Below are 20,057 nucleotides of genomic sequence, written 5' to 3'. Positions count from 1 at the left end.
TGTGATCTGTTTCTTTGTCTCTGCATTTTTGCTGCTTCCCTGAGTTGGTAGAGTAGCTTTGTGTGGTAGGTGTCCTATAGGGCCCAGTGGCTCAGCCTCCCCAGTTACCTGAGGTGAACACTCTTGGTGCACAGCCTTGTTGTAGTTAAGTCTTGATTGTTGTTGGTATCACTGGGAGGAATTGACTGGCTTCCCGTCAGTCCTGCCCTATGAGGCCCCTGGGTCTCAGTGTCCCTTGGTAATCGCTGCAAGCACCTCTGAGAGAAAGCCACCCTTGAGTTTCGCCCGCTGCCAGACAGTCCAGTTTCTCCCCGAATGAGTCTGAGTTCCCAGAAACTTACCCGGAACTGGGGTTCAGTGCAGTTGGGAGCTTCCGTCTCCCTCCCGCTTTAGAAAGCCAGCCGCGCACAGAGCCGCCCATGCACTCAGCAGTCAGTCCTCTCTGCGCGTGCACGCGTGCCTCCGGACCTCTGCCTTCCTCAGCTCCCCTGAGTCTCAGTGTGCTTTCTCTTCTCCTGACAGTCCAGATTCCTCCTGAATGAGTCTGGTTTCCCAGAGTCTTGCCCAGGACTGGAGTTCAGCGCAGTCGGGAGCTTCCATTTCTCTCCCGCTTTAGAAAGCCAGCCGCGCACTCAGCCGCCCGTGCACTCAGCCGCCCTTCCTCTCCGCATGTGCGTCTCTGTACCTCAGCCTATTGCAGCTCCTCTGAGTCTCAATGTGCTTTCCTCTTTCCTTCTAGTTGTAGAATTTCCACTCAGCCAGCTTTCCTGTGGTTCTGGATGGTGTCCGTTTTGTCTTTTAGTTGTAGTTTTGGATATTGTGCGAGGCAGCAGTTTCGGTGTTTACCTATGCCGCCATCTTGGTTTCTACTCCTTTCAGTGAAATTTTGATGTCTTCTAATTAAAAATAGCCAGGTATTACTATGTTATTTTAAAAAGGTATTTAAAAATGTAGGGTGTAGATTTCTTCCTCTTATACTCAGGCAGAGGAAGCTGTTGAATTGAAACCTAAAAGGCAGGTACCATTCTCAAAGGCAGGTACCAAAGCGATAAACCTACTTTATGACATAATATTTTACTTTTAGCAAATAACTTTGCTTTCAAAAATTTATCTGTAAACCTCCTTGTCATTTAATTTAAATATGGTACTCAATAAGTTGGGTAGGGGCAGCATGGTGTAGAATTGGAAGGTTTCAGAAGCATGTCTTAGGAATAACTTATTTTTTATCTTATTTATTAAAAGATTTTTTTTATTGACTTTAGAGAGAGAAACATCAATGTGAGAGAGAAATATCAATTGGATGCCTCCTGCATACCCCAATGATCAAACCTGCAACCCAGGCATGTGCCATGACTGGGAATCGAACCAGCATCCTTCTGGTGCACAGGACGATGATCAACCACTGAGCAACACTGGCCAGGGCAGGAGTAACTTAGTTTTAAGGCTTTTGTTAATTCAACAGTATTTTAATTACCTGTGCCCATTCCTGTATGGGAAGTTACATGTTCCTAGTCAAATTGGGATCTTTCTTTACCTCCTTCCCCCATTTTTGTAAGTAAAATATTTTACAAAGAATTTTTATTGATTTTTATAGAGGAAGGGAGGGGGGAGAGAGAGTAAAAATGAGAGAGGGAGGGAGGGGGGAGAGAGAAAGAGAGAGAGAGAGAGAGAGAGAGAGAGAGAGAGAGAGAGAGAGGAGAGAAAGAGAGAGAGAGAGAGAGAGAGAAACATTGATGTAAGAAAAACATTTATCTGCTTACCTGGGACTGAATCTGCAACCTGGGCATGTGTCCTCACCCAGAATTGAACTGGCAACCCCTTCATGCCCAGGACAATGCACAACCAATTGAGCCACACCAGCCAGAGCCATTAAAGAATTTTTTGTTGATATTAAGTGAATATTCAGAATCTAAAGACATATGGGCTACTTTCTGATAATCACATTTAATTTTATATTTTATCTTTAGATGAAAGAAGCTATAAAGTGACTTGAATGTGTAGAACCAGAAAAAGTCTTTTAAAAGGATATGAAACCCACTGCCTTGAGTAAAAGAAGCTCCTGAAATTAAAAATAATGTCTATTTAAAATGTTTAGTGTACAAGGCCAAAAAGTTATTTTATAATACACTGGTAATTTATCTTTTACATAGCTAGAGAATTTATCTTATCAACTTTATCTTAAAAAGTAACCTTACCTTATTATGACCTACACTTATATTCTTTTTCATGTATTTGATTAACATTTTAATGTTATATGTTTAAGAGCAATTTATTACTCTTGAAATTCCAGCATGACCAAAATTTCAGCATCACCAAATACTAATTTCATTTAGGTTGAGAGTTAATCTCATGATTTATACTTTTCAGGAAAGTAAAGGTTTGGAATTACTACATGATATCTATTTATCTAACAAATCATAGAAAGGAGCAGCCTTCTCTGAGTTCAGCACACTCTTTTCACCAACTCAAACGTGTTCCCTCTCTTGTTACCCCATGAATTGAATATATTGGTTTCAGTAATCAAAATGATGTTTGGATGCTTGTAGAAAAGCCCCAAACATTCATGCGGCTTAAACAAGACAGAAGGTTGTCTTTCTCACAATAAAAGAAGTCCAGGACAGCAGTCCAGCAGTTCCTCGTTATCGTGTGGGATCCGTGTTCCTAACACTTTGCCCTACCATCCTCTACCTGACATACTCAGAGGCACCTTCTGGTCTGAGACAGCACCTGGAAGGCCACGTTACAGGCTAGGAGAAGGGGGAAAGCGGAAGGGCAAAAAGGGGGCCCCTCCTAATTGAGTCAGCTCCTTTTAAGCAGCGTTCACAGACTTTCTACACAGGAGTTCTACTTACATCTCATTGGTCAGAACTTAGCCACTTGGCCACACCTAGCTATGATGGAGATAGGGAATGCACTTTTAAATTCTTGGCAGGAATAGGCACAGCTGACAATCAGGATGTTGTTACTAAGGAATGAGGAGAGAACCGATGTTGGGGTAGGCAATACCACATGGTTTTGTGTTCCTATTATATGCTGGGTCTTGGGGCTACTATGGAGAAACTTAAAACACCTCTTTCTGTTTTTGCTATGAGCAATGGTTTCTTAATTTAGAAATCTGGCTTAATTTAGAAATCCTGTTTCTTCTGTGAAGTATCATTTCTTTATTTGGCAATCTTGTCTGACTCTTGCTTTCTTCTTTCCTCTTGCCTTTCAGCTGTTTTGGAAAGAAGTAAGATTTAGACTTCTCCATGTTAACCATGAGTGTGACACTTTCCCCCCTGAGGTCACAGGACCTGGATCCCATGGCTACTGATGCTTCACCCATGGCCATCAACTTGACACCCACCGCGGAGCAGGGTGAGGGAGTAGAGGCGGTGAAGGATATGGATTCTGACCAGCAGTATGAAAAGCCACCCCCATTGCATACAGGGGCCGACTGGAAGATTGTCCTTCACTTACCTGAAATTGAGACCTGGCTCCGGATGACCTCAGAGAGGGTCCGGGACCTAACTCACTCAGTCCAACAGGATTCAGACAGCAAGCATGTGGATGTGCATCTAGTTCAACTAAAGGTAAGGAAGGTTTCTGGGCTCAGGTCCATTCCAGACGGAAGACTGAAAAGGCTGTGGCACAGAGAGCCCGAGTTCTGTCATTCTCAGTGAGAAAACGTCTCAGAAGGAAACTGGAAGAACCGGTTTGAAAACATTATCTTTGTAGATAAACATGGGCAGAATTCTCTCCTGATTTTACTTCATGGGCTGAGTGTCTAGAATAAAACTGACCTTAGGGGATAATGCAGAAAAGTGGGGAGAATAAAAGTATTACAAAAGATTTAATAAATAGACTCTCACAGGTAAAACCTCAAACTGAGCTGTGGCTGTGAGTGTGTGTCTGTGATTATCTTCTGTTGAATTGATGCTACCACTGTGGTGTACAGCGGGTCCTGGTGCAATCGGGAAGGGAAGTGCTCTCTTTTGGGGATGAGTCACTTCATCCAGGCACAATTCATCGTGCAGGGCAAAAGTTCTTTTTTCACAACTAACCTAAAGTTCAGACATTGAAAAATGTCTGGGGCTTTTAGAGGCCTTAACAAGCCTGACTGTTGATAATAATGAAATGAAGGTGCTAGTAAAGAGTGCTATAATAGAGATTTTGACTTAGGGACCCCAAAATACAGTGAGTCTTGCTCTGCCGTAGTCATTCCTCTATTCCAGGTCCCTGAGCAAAATGCATGTTCAGGTCAATGACTAGCAAAGCAAGGCAAGGTTTATAACTAATCAGGGCATTGGACCTAAACCCCAATGTAAATTTCCAGTGAGTTACACAAGATCTTAAGGGGAATTCTTTTACCTAAGACAGTTCATCCTAAATGATTTTGAAACCAAAGACCAGCCGGCCGGCATGACTCAGTGGTTGAGCCTTGACCTATGAACCAGGAGGCAACAGTTCAGTTCCAAGTCAGGGCACATGTCTGGGTTGTGGGCTCGATCCCCAGTGTGGGGTATGCAGGAGGCAGTGGATCAGTGATTATCTCTCATCATTGATATGTCTCTCTCTCTCTCTCTCTCTCTCTCTCTCTCTCTCTCTCTCTCCCTCTCCCTCTCCCTCTCCCTCTCCCTCTCCCTCTCCCTCTCCCTCTCCCTCTCCCTCTCCCTCTCCCTTCCTCTCTGAAATCAGTAAAAATATATTTAAAAGAAAAAAACAAACAAAGACCAAACAGATTCTTGACTCTTAACACTCAGATGTCTTGTGCAGCCATCAGGGTGAGAGGAAAGATGCGCAGTTAAGAGAAAGCATGTTTCTCAAAGCTTAAGCAGAGCTGGCTCAGCTTTCTCAGGCTGGCCCAGGGGATTGTGGACCCCGCTGCCCCATGGAAGAGTGTCCAAGAGAGGAAAGGAGGGGTTGGGGAGAAAGAGCAAACAGAAGAGCCAGAATGCCCAGCTGACTGGGCTCTCACAGGTTCTTGAAGAAGAGACAGCACTGAAGGGTAACAGAAATGGCTGGGAACCAGCTGCAGTGGAATGCAGGCCTGGCTGGTTCCCCGCGCTGGCAGCCGGGAGGAATGTGTCTCAGCCCCTGGAACACAGCTCCTCTAGTTAAAGGAGCAGCGCTGCAGCAACGTGGGGCGGAGTGAAATGGAAGTCAGGGGCTCCGCTTCACCCCTCTCCCCTGTTTCCTCTAAGGCTACCCTTCCGTGTGGCTCCCATAAGTAAATACAGGGTTGGGTTTTTAAGAAAAGTTGACTGTTGCTCTCCAAAATCTTTCAGATTTACACAGCAAAAGTGGTAAATGATAAAGGAGAATGGGGAGAAAATGGAAATCTCTTTAAAAGACTCCACTAAAAATGCAATTAAGGGCTCCTAGAAACATTAATGTGTCCATTTACTTCATTTAATTACTTCAATAATACTGAAGTGAAAATGAAAACTTTTATTCCAAGTAGGAATGTAAAGTTTTTGTAAAATCAACCAAGGTTATGTTCAGTGTTTGAGAAATCACCTCTCAGGTGATTTGCTTATCTTTTCACATTGGAATTACCTATCATCTTCTTGCCTCAGTAGAAAGCGTCTTACACCTGCCTATATCCAGCTCTGTCCCACAGTATGTCTGTCTCCTCTGCTGAGAAAAAAGCCCCACGAATGTAGGAAGTCAAGGCAATAATCGCATAGTGGTAGTTAGTGACTTAAAGGGATAAATTGAAATCATTTAATGTTAATTTAATTTTAGAGTTTCTATTAATACTTTTTTGAAGTTTATTTCATCAAGTGATTTTACAACCATCATTCTCTTATAATGTTCTCAAATATTCTGTAAGAATAGAGTACAAAGTCATCAACTCTGGTCATTGTGTTTGGTCTCCTAATCTGCTTAAAGTGTCCCCTGTATTTGTGTAATAGTTCTTTATTTAACCAAATAAGCACTGCGATGCACTTTTTACAAAACATGTTTTTATTGATTCCAGAGAGGAAGGGAGAGGGAGAGACAGATAGAAACATCAACGAGAGAGAAAAGTGATCGATCAGCTGCCTCACGCATGCCCCCTACTGGGGATCGAGCAGCAACCTGGGCATGTGCCCTGAAGGGAAATCAAACCATGACCTTCTGGTTCGAAGGTCGATGATGCTCCACCACTGAGCCACACCGGCGGGGCATTTAAAAAAAGGAGTTTAAGTACCTGTCAGTTTTTCAGATTTCCACAGTGATCCACAAGAAAAAGGGGGAATTGGGCACAGTGTTTTATATATGGGAACACAACAAAACAATCTACTGAAGCAGCTCTCAGTTGAGGTAAATGGCAAAGCAGAGGGGCAGGCCCAGCGTGGCTCCCTCTGCCTTCATGAATTTCTCAATTTACTAATTTACAATAAAAAACAACTGTCACAGGGATGGAAATACCATGACTTTAAGGGTCCATTTAGGTGCAGATAATTTCTAAATGTGTAGATTCACTGCAGTATTCTCCCATGAGCCTCACCCAACTGCCTAATGGATATTTCTGCTTGTGTCTCCAGTGAGCATCTCAAACCTGATATGCCCATCAACAAGCTCTTAATCTCCCCTCCCCCATGCCTCCCCCGCTCAGTCTTCCCAATTTCAGTAAAAGTCACCACTCTTGGCCAAGCCAAAGCACGATTCCCCACCCTATGTATATGGATATGTCTGTTAACAAGTTCTGGGTGTCCATCTCCAAAACGTGCCCTGAAGCCATCCCTTCTCCCCAGCACTACTGCTGCTGCCCCTGCCTTCTCTTCTGAGAAACCCCCCTCCCCCCAGCAAGGTCACTGCTGCTTGGGCTACTTCTAGAGCCCCTCTGCCACCCTGCAGTTCACTCTCCACATGGTAGCCAACCGATCTATTAAAGATGTAAATCAGGTCATGTTAGGCCCCTGCTTCCTATTAGCTTACAGTAAAACCCAAATTTCTTTCTGTGGCTCTGCCTCTGCCCGCTTCTCTAGCCATGTTTCCTGTTACTGTCCCATTATTCATCAAGCTCCAGGCACATTGGAAATTCCAAAGAAATGTTAGGCTTGTTCTTGCCTCATAGCTTTTCCTGTTCCCTCTGCCTAGGCACTCTCTTCCTCTGTCTTTGCCTGGCAGCTTCTGGATCCTCATCAAACAGTCAGCCAGAGGTGCAGACAAGTTCTAACATGTAGAGGCACACACCTCGGAGAGGTTTAGGAGGGAGGTGGGGCCTTTGCTGTGTTTGGTGAAGAGCAAGAACAAAAAAGAGCCTATCCTTACCTAACTTGTCTACATTCCTCACATGCCCTTTCACATTGCTTGCTCTGCCTAAATCATTACAGTCTTCTCTACCATTGTGTTGATGTATAACTTAAAAAAAAATTACTTGAAAAACGCTGTTAAAAAACAAAACAAAATTCAACTGAGTAAATTTAAAGATCCATTTGCCTTTATTCAATGATTCATGAATCAAGCAACATCCCATCTAGCAGAAAGAACGGGAGGCTTTTATAGGCAGAAAGGGAGGAGGGACAGGGAGAGAGTGGCTTGTTTCAGGCAAGGGCATCTCATTTTAGGGGAGTAAAAGGGTCTAATCAGGTGGATTACCTCAAGAGTGCTGATCAGGAAATTCCAGACTGACTGACTAAGATTACATTCCTGAGAAGCTACAACTGCAATGAGGTTAGGTCTCAGTTTGGTGACATGGGACTTAGCACAAATGACTCCATTTGGATCAGTTGTCTTTTTTTTTTTTTTTTAAACAATGCTTTTGGAAAATGCTTAGAGTAGAGTCAGCCTCTGGTTTTATATTAAATGTGATTTTCTCAATGTAGCTATTTCTGATACCTCTTCTTAAAACATGCATCCCCCTTTCCAGCAATTAACTAGCCAATTTTTCAGCTTATTTTGTATGATGGTTCTTATCGCTAGCTGCAGTTATCTTGTTTGCTTATTTGTGTTAGCCCCAAGGACCTCAAATGTTTAATTCTCCACTGTATCTCTGTTGCTTAAGACAAGGGCCTTGCTTGGTGTGGGCTCAGTTGGATAGATGAGTCCAAGTTTGTATGGTCAGTGCCTTCTCTCCCATATACAGGCTTGCACCTGATGTCACATGAGGAAGGCTGCTTGGTGAGGACTGAATTAGGACAAAGGTGTTGGATGAATTAAGACCAAGTGCTTGGGAGCATTACTGTCCATCTGGGAGTGTCTGTGGGTGGTTCAGAAGTCTTGGAGATCTTGCCTGGGGAGTCTGCCTGGGAGAATCTGTTCTTCTTTCTGTAGGTGGCTGTGCCTGGTTCTCCCCTCCGCTCTCCTCATTGCTGTGTGACTCCTTCTTTAGTAAGGGTTTCAGTGAGTAAGTGTACTCTTAGGTCTTCTAGACCTGGAGCCACTCTTTGTCTTTAAAGGTAACTTTATCTTCTTGGTCATTGTGCTGATCTTAAAATTTATTTATCAGAGACTGCTCTTATCAACCTTCTTTCCAGGTTCTTAGGGGAAGTTTTATTGTAACCCCCAGGATGAACTACAAACCACTATTATAATATTCCCAGGTTAGGGGAGGAGAGGAGTGATTGTTCTAGAGAGTGAATAAAAACATCTAACCTTAAGATTAAAATATGGAAACAATGCAATATATTATACTATGTCATTTTTTCCATTTTTTTAAAACTGAAAATGTAATCCACATATTTTGCTTACGCTTCCAGATATTCTTTAGTAAGAAGTATGAGAAGCCAGCTGAACCGTTTTTAGAAACTCTGCCTCTCCCCCTCCCTGTCCTCCTTTGGATTCAGACACTGTGCTGTGCAGGAAAGTCAGACCAGGACCCTTGAAAGATTTTGACTTTAACTGAGACTTCTGATCTGGATGAATGTATTTAGGTCCTAAATAAGCAAATTAGGCACCTCTGCTTACTGATTAACAGTCTTCTTGGAGAAAATATTATTTGTATTCTAGAAACATGATAGCAAGAAAGAGGTGATGCGTAGGCTAGTTAGCATAAGCTAGATGATGTGGCTGGATGGCAAAGAGAAGTGAGTTAGCTGGGATCAGCTCCCCAAACAATCCCCTTTAGATACATTTTATTCTCAGCTACCTCCAGGTGAAATTTGTGTCGCTTCTTTGATTTTGGCCTGATTCTCAAAATGAGAAGCCCGTGGCTCACATGGGGTCTGGATGGTTTGCTGGAAAAAGGCTTGAATTCTCTCCACAGCTGGGGTTGGCACTTCAGAGGTGCCTGCCGGACTGAAGATGGTGGAAGTCTTGGGATGGTGGAGCTCTTAGGAGAGGATTCATCCTCACCATGAGGCCAGGAGTCTGCCCCTGCTCAGGAGGGAGGAGAGGGCGTGGTGGTTTGTGGTAAAGTGTGTTCCCAGCCTGGAGCCCATCCTGAGCAGCCACCCCCAGGACAGCGTGGGAATGCAGTGAGGGCAGAGGGCTGTGGGTGTGACTGGGAAGACCTGTCTCAGCTGATTCTCCACCTGGGCTTCTCCCTCCCCTTGTTCAGCGGGTGTAGGGGAAAGTGTACTCGGCCTCCCACTGTTGCAATGTTATAGCTGAGCTCTGCCTGAGGTGGCAGAGATGCTACCAAAGCCACAGCTGTGGAGCCCAGGTCTGCTGGCTGTGACGGCGAGCAAGTCAAGGTTGATTCTTGGGCACATTTACAATGCCCTAGGGGTCTCGGGAATTCTTGATAAAGGGAATTCTGAGTGGAACTAAACTCCTAACATCAGTAGTTTGGGAAGTGGAGAATTCTGAGCCTGAAACATTCAGTATATACCATCTTTGAGTGGTTTCTTAGCTTAGCATCTTAAGCTAAGTAAGCACCAGTTTAAGCTTGATGATAAAATATCTTTGTTTTGGGGGAAGTATAAATATTTTTCTTTCTACCCTTTAGACCAGTGGTTCTCAACCTTTCTAATGCCGCGACCCTTTAATACAGTTCCTCATGTTGTGGTGACCCCCAACCATAAAATTATTTTCGTTGCTACTTCATAACTTTAATTTTGCTACTGTTAATGCATCGTAATGTAAATATCTGTGTTTTCCGATGGTCTTAGGCTTGAGAACAGGTTGAGAACCGCTGCTGTAGAGCCTAAGACCATCGGAAAACACAGATGTTTACATTATGATTCACTAACAGTAGCAAAATTACAGTTATGAAGTAGCAACGAAAATAATTTTATGGTTGGGGGTCACCACAACATGAGGAACTGTATTAAAGGGTCGCGGCATTAGAAAGGTTGAGAACCACTGCTTTAGACTGTTATTTGTCAAGAAGTACATCTCAACCAATTAGTAAGTTGTGAAATCAATTTAGTGAATTAAAGAGCTAAAGCAATGAAATAGAATTACATGAAGTAAAGATAAATACTGCTTTGTGAAACGTCATTGTGTAAAATTTATGCCTTTCTCTGAGTCAAGGCCAGAATACAGAATAGTTTGATAGTTACTGCTTTAGACCACTCTCAACTTTCCTCAATATTTTTGATATGTACTTAAACTTTGGAAAATATTATGGAAGTAAATGTAGTCTGGTGCAAATATTTCAGCATCATTGCTTTTTGTTTATTTCATCACAAGTAGGAATGTGAGGGTTTTGAAGAGGGGATGTGAATGAAATCTGGGGTCCTTTTAAGTAGAGGTATTAATAGCTACCCTAAACTGGGTAGAGAACTTGTGTTATTTTTTCTGTCTTTTCATTATTTGCTGCTACTTTGTCTACTCTCCCCCCTCAAAATTTTACATCTCAAAAGAGGGAAAACATGATATAATTAAAGTGAAATGGTACTGATGTGTGAATTACTAGTACCCCAATATGGAAGTGGGTAGAGCAAGAGATGAACAACTTGAATGAAGAAATGTTAACAAATCAATTGATTTCTAGATAGGTTATGCATATACCGACAGTTGTAGTACTCATCTTTGGCTACACAGTAAAATCTCCTGGGAAGCTTTAAAAAACCCACTTTCCAGGCCATGTTCCAGACTAGCTACATCAGAATGTGGGCTTGGATCTAGGCAGCAGGACTTTTAAAGACTCCTCACGTGATTCCAATGCAGTTAGAGCTGACAACCCCTGGCGGGAGGTGTTTTTGAGCAGAGGGCTTTTAGATACATCTTGCCTGTTCCATGCATTCTCCCTTATCTCCAAAAAGACAGCCATGGATTTCTTTATTTAGGAGTAAAGACTCCTCCATGACTCTGAACTCTTCAGTTTTTTAAGTGGCCTCATAAAGTCAGTAAAAACAATGGGAGGGAGGAAGATAAGTCCATGCCAGTCATTAAATCATACATTTTAATGTACTATCTTATGTTATTCTCTTAAAATGTTTTATATACAAAAGAAAAACCAAATCCAGATAGAGTAAATGTTTCTGTCGCACTTCATTCTCACAACGTTTTGAACTGGAAATTATTTTACAGAGGGGTCCAGGCACAGGGCTGCCTACCTGTAGTTGTTGTATATGAGTAGCACCTCTTGAGGTTGTACAGTGCACCACCTGCACAGCTTTCTAAGGCCGCCTTGTCCAGGCAGGGAGAGAGCCTGAGAGAGTGTGCTTGGAGAATGAAAGACAGATGGCCTCTTTCCCTGGAGCAGAGGAATGATGAATGACATATCATTGAGCTTAGTGGAGACATTTTGAAGGACCATAAATACTTTGAATGCCTCAGAGGAGTCTGGGCTTGATCCAGTGATCATAAAGACATTTGCAAACAAAGAAATACATGGTAAAGACCCGTGTCTTGGGATGAGTTTGCGGGCATGTGCACGTGATCTGGGAAAGAAAGAGAGTGAGACAGTAATGAGGATGGATGTTCAATAAATGGAATGGAGTGTCTGGGCTTGGGTGGTGGATGTGGGAAGAAAGGAAAAGTCCATCAGACCAAGGAACTGATGCAAGCCCAGAGAGGCAGCAGGGAAGTCAGAGCCCACTGGTTCTCTGTGGCCTAATTTGCTGTCATCAGGCTCCAGCTGAGCTGATATGTCTATTGTCACTTGGTGTGAGGGATGAGGGCTGTATTTTTTTTTTTAATAAATGTGAATAGAATAAAAAGGAACAGAATAGAAATTGCTCCTGTGCTCATTTTAGCAGCGTGGCTTTTCGGTGTAAGCTGCTTCTGTTGTTCTGTGACACCTTAATGCACAAATTTTCCTCATTATTTGAATGAGGCAAATATGCCAAATACATCACTAAATGGAAAGGAACATGTGAGATGAACATGGAAAGTAATCTGCTCCTTTCCCGAAGAAGAGGGAGGGGGAGCGGGCCCGCTGGAGAATCTGTTCCCACAGAGGGACACTGGCCTTAGGAGGCAAATTATGAAGGAAGTCTTCAGTGTTCCTTGCAGTTTTCCCTCTTTCCAGAAACCTGATTTCCATCAAAAGACCTGATAAAGTAGTTCAGAAAATAGTTGTAACAATGGCTGTAGCTCCAACTTTTGCCTCTGCGGGGAATGAATGTTATCACACTGATCATCTCTGTAATTGAGGGAGTCATGCATTAGTAACAAGATGGGGAGAGAGGCCTGCAAATAACTGCATAGAAAGCTGCCTCCTTTATGCATAGGTATATACCCCATCCTGGAAATCTCTGTAATTGTGGGAGTCAGGCATTAGTAACAAGATGGGGAGAGAGTCCTTCAAATAACCACGTAAAAAGATACTTCCTTTATGCGTAGGTCTATGCCCCATCCTGGAAATAACTATGAGTGAAATGTTGTTTTAAAAAACATTTTAACTCAGTGTTTACCTCCCTTAGCTTCCAGCTGCCCGCCCAGATAAAGTCTAAATGCCTGGGCACAGCCTATAATTACCTTCACAATCTGGACCCAGCTGGCTTATTGTTTCTTCTGACATTTCCTTTCCTGTACCTCTAAATAGCAGGCCCTTTCAGAAATCCATCCCTTAGAACATGGTTTCCCTCGCCCTGGGAAATCACCTCACTCCTTGCCCCAAACGTCTCTCTTGGAAAATTGCTACACATCCCTGAATCATAGCAAAGTGAAACCACCTTTAAGACCAATCTGATCAATCCTCCTGTGGGTTCTCCCTTTACTGTAGCATGGTGGTGGACACAGCGTTTAATCTGAGTTATTATTACTCTAGCTATTAGGAGGAATCTTGTTTTTTTTTTCTATTCCATAACTGTGTATCTCTATTGATCCATTTGTATGATTTCAAAATCAGGACAGAAGAAAACAAGCAGCATACAAAACATTTCCTCTGATTATTTTGTTGAACAAATGCAAGCCTATATACCTAGACCTGTGAATAATTAGTAGGTTTTCCTTAGGTAAAGTTAGTTCCCACACCTCTGCTGGAAATCTGAGGGCATGCATTTTTTTTCACTTTGTTTGACCTTTGACAGGACATCCTGGATACTTTGCACTTTAGAGATATGACTGGGGCGGATCCTCACCTCAAAACTCTGCAATTTCAAAAATAATGCACTAATGAACATTCAGAGGTAAATCATATTGATAATGAAAACTTGATGTCATTAAAGAATTGTTATTGCAAGGAGATAAATTCAAAGATGATGAAGTATTTTATTTGAGTTTTATGTACTACATTTTATAGACAAATGTAGGATTTGTATAAGAGGATATATAGATAACTCATTATTGTTGCAAAAACTATTTATTAAACACCCATGTGGATTTGATGATTTGCTGGGTTCTATTTAAATGTGTTGTTCACTCTAGTAGTTCTCCCTAGAGTTTTTTGGATTCTGGTCTTGTACATTGAGTAATGAGCTCGATAAATCAAAATTAATCTAAACTCTGCATGGATTAGTACAGTAGCTACATTATTTTTTGTGCTTATGATGACATACTTTCCATTTTTTTTTCTGTTTATGATCTATATGTAACTCTTCTTAATTAGTTATAAACCTGAGGTATCTGTTTTTAAAATATTTCTTTTTAAACTTTCATAAATAAAGTTTTAGATGTGTAAAAATGTATTATGTTAGAAAAATTGTAAATTTTCTTAGGCTTTAAAAATTGTTGGAATTAGCTTTTCCTACAATCTACAAGCAATTATTTTTTTCTGTCACAGGATCAGAAATAAGAATAAATATTTCATGACTGTTTAATGTGGTTATCCTAAAATTCAGTAAATCCTTTAAGATGCAGCTCCATAAATGTGTTGCAGGTTTCCAGAACAAATTTATTAGAGCTCACAGCACAAGGCTTTCTAAAGAATATGCACTTATTTAATAGAATTTTATGGTCTCTGCTTTTATTTTAAAAAGCAAATGTAGTATATTGTATTCCTCATCAAAAATTAGGTTCTTTTGTTTATTTTATTTTGGTCTTTTATTGATATTTTTGTATATTTATTAGTCAAAGATAATAAACAAAAATCTTATCCAAATTGAAGCTATTTAAGAAGATGATATTTTCCTTACATCATAACCCCAGCTAGACATTACAGCACAAATCCTGGACTCACTGCTCTTCTCGTCCACATCTTACATAAACCAAGGCTCAGCACACAGCTCCTCTCTCTGCTGCAGAGCCATCCTGGATGCTCTTCCCCACATTCTGAGATAGCACCCACTCTCCTGACCCATAATTTAGCACCAGTGTTTGCTATCTTGCATTCTTCTTTGCTTTTTCATATGTTGTTTTTTTAATGTCCTCAAAGAAGTCTAAAAGCTTTTTAAGGGAAACTTTCCGCACTTCTTTTTTATAAAACATTTTTGGTCAGCTTATTGACTGAATCCTCACATTGCCATTTTTTACTTTTCCTTCTACTCTAAGGGCATTAGCATGCCAGGGAAACCATAACTTCCCAAGGATATTTCAGTGAAATAATAAAATGTATTTACAAGCATTTTTAAATTACTATAATTGTTCACAGCAGTTTGGTGTTAGGGCTTGGCCAAAACAAGCAGAATTTTGCTGGAATTGACTCAGAGCAAAATTAGACATTTTCCTAATAAGAACGAGGTGATGAGTAACCTTCATTAAGTTCCTTTTAAGACAACAGACTCCAGTTAATATAACCCAAAGTTTGGGCCAAATTAAATCTCTACGTTCTATGAACTTTTTAAAATCACTTCAATTCTTCTAAATTGTTAGTGTAACACATTTTTATGTTTGAGAGAAGTGCAATTATGAATCCAATTCCATCTTGGACTACTTGGCGGCTTCATATCAATTTACATCCATTCTATGCCCAGGTGAGAGCTGGTATGGAAATGTGCTCGCCCATGACATTCTAACAGCTTCTCTGGTAGGAGTCTTGATTTTAAAGGTTAAAACAGGTACACTATATATTTAAATAAGTCATAAATCCGTCCATGCACACTGCCTTTTCTGTAGTAGGAGAGCATCAGGGGAAGAACCAGAAATGAAATACACTCACATTTTGATTAATGCTGCTTGGTCCTCTTGCAAGGGAGGAAAAACATCTATAAATCAGACGAAGCTGAGCTTTTTCTCTGTAGTTGGATAACAACAGTACCTCAGTGGCAGCTTCTCTTTGTTCTTAACTGCTTGGAATAGGATCAGAATCCGGTGTCCAAGTTCTGTCGTTAACCTTACGATGTGGCAACACCTCCCTTTTCTGGGTCTCAGCTTCCTCATTTGTAAAATGAGGGACCTATGGGGTTCCTTCCAGCCCTAACATTTTGTGAAGATGACCAGGCACACCCTAACCAAACTGTAAATTCTGCCAAGTGTGTGGCTCTTTCTGCATCTGGAAGAGGACCCTTCCTTCCTCTTAAAGCTCCTCAAGTCTGTTACCCCGCTAATAATAATACTAACCAGCTACCTAGTATTTATGCTTGCTTTCCTCTGAGTGGTTCGCGTGCATTATCTCGGTTAGTCTATACCTAGACATCTGCTGAGGGACTTGAGTCACGGAGAGGTTACGATTATGGGCACATAGCTAGAAAGTGGTGGAGCTAGGAGAAAAAGCTAGGTCTTTCTAATCCTCAAATCTGTGCTAACCTTTTTTAGATTAGACATTTCTCTGAGAATATGATGAAAACTGTAAACCATCTTCTCCAGGTACTGTACACACGTGCCCATGATATTTTGCATACTGTTTCAAGAGACCCTTTGAAATCCATTCTCTGAGATTCCAAGTTAACTCTTGTAGTATACCCTCTATTATACTGCTGTTTCAGGTGTTTTTTTCTGATTTCAAAATGGGAAAATTCTAAGAGAGAGAGAGAGGGAGAGAGAGAGAGAGAGAGAAAGAGAGAGAGAGAGAGAGAGAGAGAGAGAGAGAGAGAGAGAGAGAGATTGGAAATGCATACCTTATTCCACAGTCTTATGTTTATTAGAAAATAATTACCTGGATTCTAGTTTGTATTTGGTTTCTTCATATTCATGAATGTCAGAGGTTTTGGGGAGCCACCCAGTCCCAGGTCGATGGTGGGATTGCAGGAGAGATCTTAACCTTGAAAAATTAACTTTCCAGTCTGCTCTTTAATACCAGAATTTGTCTCTCCTCCACAAGGGTTTTCTTTCTATAATTAGAGATAAAGCATTACAAAAACATGTCATTGGGAGAAGTAATGCATGGACTTACATTCACATCAAGAACACCGGAGGCTTTCTTAAAAAAGCGTTTCTGATGGAAGAGAGAGCTCGGGGCCTGTGAAAGGTAGATGGAAGGGAAAGGCTTCAGAAAGAGGCCCTGCCAATAAACTCCAGCTTTTTACTTCAAGGCTGAGGACTGCGGATCTAATTCAAGCAGAGGAAACTAGATTCTAAGCACGTTGGTCATAACTGCTAAAACACCTAATGGTATTCTTAAAACTGGGTAAGGCTGTCTCCTAGAGTATATAGGGCATATGGTAGTGTCCAGTCCATTTTCTTTTCTTTCTTTTTCTTTTTTTAAGAAGTATTGACAATCATTTATAAATTTATACTAATAAAAGGGTATTATGCTAATTAGGGCGGATGTCTTCCAAACGTCCATCCAGACTTACATCTGGACAAAGCCACAGCCACTGCAAGGCCCAGGGCTCAGGCAGCTGTGGGCTCAGGCAGCTGAGAGGCCCAGGGCTCACAGCAGCTGCGGCTCAGGCAGCCATGAGCCCCGGCTGCTGCAAGGCCCAGGGCTCAGGCCTCACAGCCGCCGAGGCGGGCAGTGGCAGCAGCAGCTGGGTGATGGGGGCGTCGCCTTCCCCTGATCAGCCCAGTTGCCTCCCACAGAGCCATCAGTAGGTCATCCCCTGAGGGCTCCTGAACTGTGAGAGGGGGCAGGCCGGGCTGAGGGACCACCCTCCAGTGCACGAATTTTCATGCACCGGGCCTCTAGTTAGAACATAAAATCCTTTAACAGATTTGGCAAAAACTAGTCTTGTAACGTAGGAGTGGTTTGCTTATTCATCTTTGACAAACAAAAAGAACATGGCATTATTTACATGAGGTTCAAATAAAATCCATTGTAAGTGAGATTGGATATTACATGAGGAAAGAAAAAGGAAAAAGCATGTAAGTACAGGAGTACCAGCTATTGAACTTATCTTCATTATTGAAAACTTCTTTTAAAGAAAATAATAGTCCTGCAACAAAGCATAGATAATTCTTTAGAACTTAAAAAAAAGATTGACAACTTATTTTAAAGGGTTAATAATGCTACAATTTCATGGAAATCATGCTTTTAACCAGATAATGAAAAATTTTTATGGGTGAAGAATCTGCCTCCTCTTGGCCAATGAAAATAAATAACATGACCAATATTTGGCAAACACTTTCACTATTGAATGCGTTGTAAAGAAAGGGAAGCTGCATTTTCAAAAGTTGCATTTTTAATCACCTCTTCTTTGGTGGTGGCTCATTTAGTGCCTCAGATTTCAGAAGCACATTGGGAATAATGAAAGATTGATGCTTCATTAGTATCAACCAGCGTATAATGCTGGAATGGGAGTTCTTCAAATCGGTGACCGTCAGTTGTCATCCTGGTCCTCATGCCTCCCCCTGCCACATGCCTGCCTGCCCAGTGCCAGCAGCGAGGCAAAGTGGGAAGCCCCCAGGACGTGAAGACACCAGGCCTGGTTCTGATCCTGTCTCTTACTAGAAATTAGACACCAAGCCAAATTCGGTAATTTCTACAGGTCTTACTTCCTTAGCTGAAATATTTACATCTAATGGCTATTGCAAAAATAAAGTCAGATCATTCTTTAGAAAAACTTGTAAATCTCTCAGGTGCTGCATAAATGTTAGTAGTTCTGCTTTTGATGATAATTTCTCAGTCCACACACGGCTTGCTTTGTGACTATGGCAGAGTGAGCTGCCACGTGTGTGTATGTACATGTGTTAGATTTGTGACAACTGTGTATACTGCCAATCATAATACACTCTTCTATGATTTGCTCTTGGCCATTAAAACACAATAAAACATAGCCTTAATTGACAAGGCCTGCAAGAAGTAGGACATTTTTACTTAGAAGAATGAAATAAACAAATTTGATTTTATATCATGCAAAAAATATTCTACTGAGTGTTACTATACTTTCTCCCCATTTCAAGTGCATAGTATTGAACATACCTGAATCTTTCTCGGATTAAGGGTATTGCAGCTGTTGAAGTCATCACTTAAAACATTTTCATAAAATAGAGCAATGTAGATTTAGATGTAGTAAGAAAGTTATGTTCAAGTTTCCTCTTTCTTAAATATCCTTTTTTTTGGGATTTGTATTTCTCCTAAAAAGTGGAGTAAGGGGAGGATCCAGTTAATTGATGATCTTGGTTAATTATAGTTTTATGGTGAAGAGTGCTCCAGTTTGGGCCAGTTCTGTCTATGGGGGGATAAGGACACATTTGTAATACCTTAATCAATAAAGAAAGAAGAAGAAGAAGAAGAAGAAGAAGAAGAAGAAGAAGAAGAAGAAGAAGAAGAAGAAGAAGGAGGAGGAGGAGGAGGAGGAGGAGGAGGAGGAGGAGGAGGAGGAGGAGGAGGAGGAGGAGAAGGAGAAGGAGAAGGAGAAGGAGAAGGAGAAGGAGAAGGAGAAGGAGAAGGAGAAGGAGAAGGAGAAGGAGAAGGAGAAGGAGAAGGAGAAGGAGAAGGAGAAGGAGAAGGAGAAGGAGAAGGAGAAGGAGAAGGAGAAGGAGAAGGAGAAGGAGAAGGAGAAGGAGAAGGAGAAGGAGAGAGAAGGAGAGGAGGAGGAGGAGGAGGAGGAGGTCGAGGAAGAGGAGAAGGCCTCTTTAGATCCCAAATATAGAAACAAGTTTTTTATATGAATTTGTTTATTATATCTTGTTTAAAATAGCAAAATATTAAGAAAAACACAAGTGGAAAAGTGGTTTCATTATTATATTTCATCTATCTAATAATTTGGTAGTGGAAAAAGTTACTTGATTTGGGGAAAATGTTTTTTTAGGTATTCAAATAGATTGGAGTTTGGAAATACCTGTGAACCAAAATCCATTCTGCTTTGTGCAGGTCTAAAAATCAAATTAGCCTTCAGCTAATTTGCCTGATTCCCTAAGACTGAATTTTATACTGGCTGGATATAAGAAAATAGGATATTTTGTAGCTTCAGGGTATGTTATATAATCAAAACTTTTAAGTAGAAAATATGAGCGTCCTAATCTCTTACAAATCCATTCAGTGAGCTGAGTAACTTATCCTTTCAAAAAATCTGGCCCTGCTTTCAGTACTCCAGCTTCTATTTTCTGCTTCCTTCCATTTATCAGTCTTTCTTTCTGGTCAATTCTGCAGAGCTAGCACAAAGGATATAGCTTTCCTGGCATAAAGCTATTTATTTGCTAGTGTGTGAACCAGCATTTAGGAAACTTGTGAAATTAGCATGATCATGCCCAGGTAAGGAAACCAGGCTGTAGGCATAGCAGCTCCTTAGAGAAACCTATTTTTGACTAATTTATTTCTGTATCTTCTGGTTGTCTCCTAAGCACAAGAGGGTTGATATTTAAACATAACACTCAATACTTTCTATGATGATAGAGTAACACATGGTCATAAAATAAATACTGATGTCTATTGTGCTGTCCAATATGGTACCCACTGGCCACATATAGATATTTATGGATTAAATTAATTAAAATTAAATAAAACTAAAAGAAAGCTCAGTTCCTTAGTTTCACTAGTCACATTTTAAGTGTAG

The 20,057-nt window shown here is 41.2% G+C and overlaps 1 protein-coding gene across 2 annotated transcripts in view; it reads left to right on the top strand.

Annotated features, from left to right (window-relative positions):
• Positions 1–20,057, top strand: part of AKAP6 (A-kinase anchoring protein 6) — a 490,615-nt gene that overhangs the window by 111,025 nt on the left and 359,533 nt on the right. For both annotated transcript variants that reach the window (XM_079769683.1, XM_079769682.1), the window contains exon 3: positions 3,215–3,572. In XM_079769683.1, the coding sequence (XP_079625809.1) occupies positions 3,249–3,572 (324 nt within the window). In that variant the 5' untranslated portion in view covers positions 3,215–3,248. The remainder of the gene's footprint in view (positions 1–3,214; positions 3,573–20,057) is intronic.

This window comes from Cnephaeus nilssonii (genome assembly GCF_951640355.1).
Source record: "Cnephaeus nilssonii genome assembly, chromosome: 4".
NCBI classification, from domain to species: domain Eukaryota; kingdom Metazoa; phylum Chordata; class Mammalia; order Chiroptera; family Vespertilionidae; genus Cnephaeus; species Cnephaeus nilssonii.
Note: the sequence above shows the minus strand (reverse complement) of the source record. Positions and strands in the feature narration are given on the sequence as shown.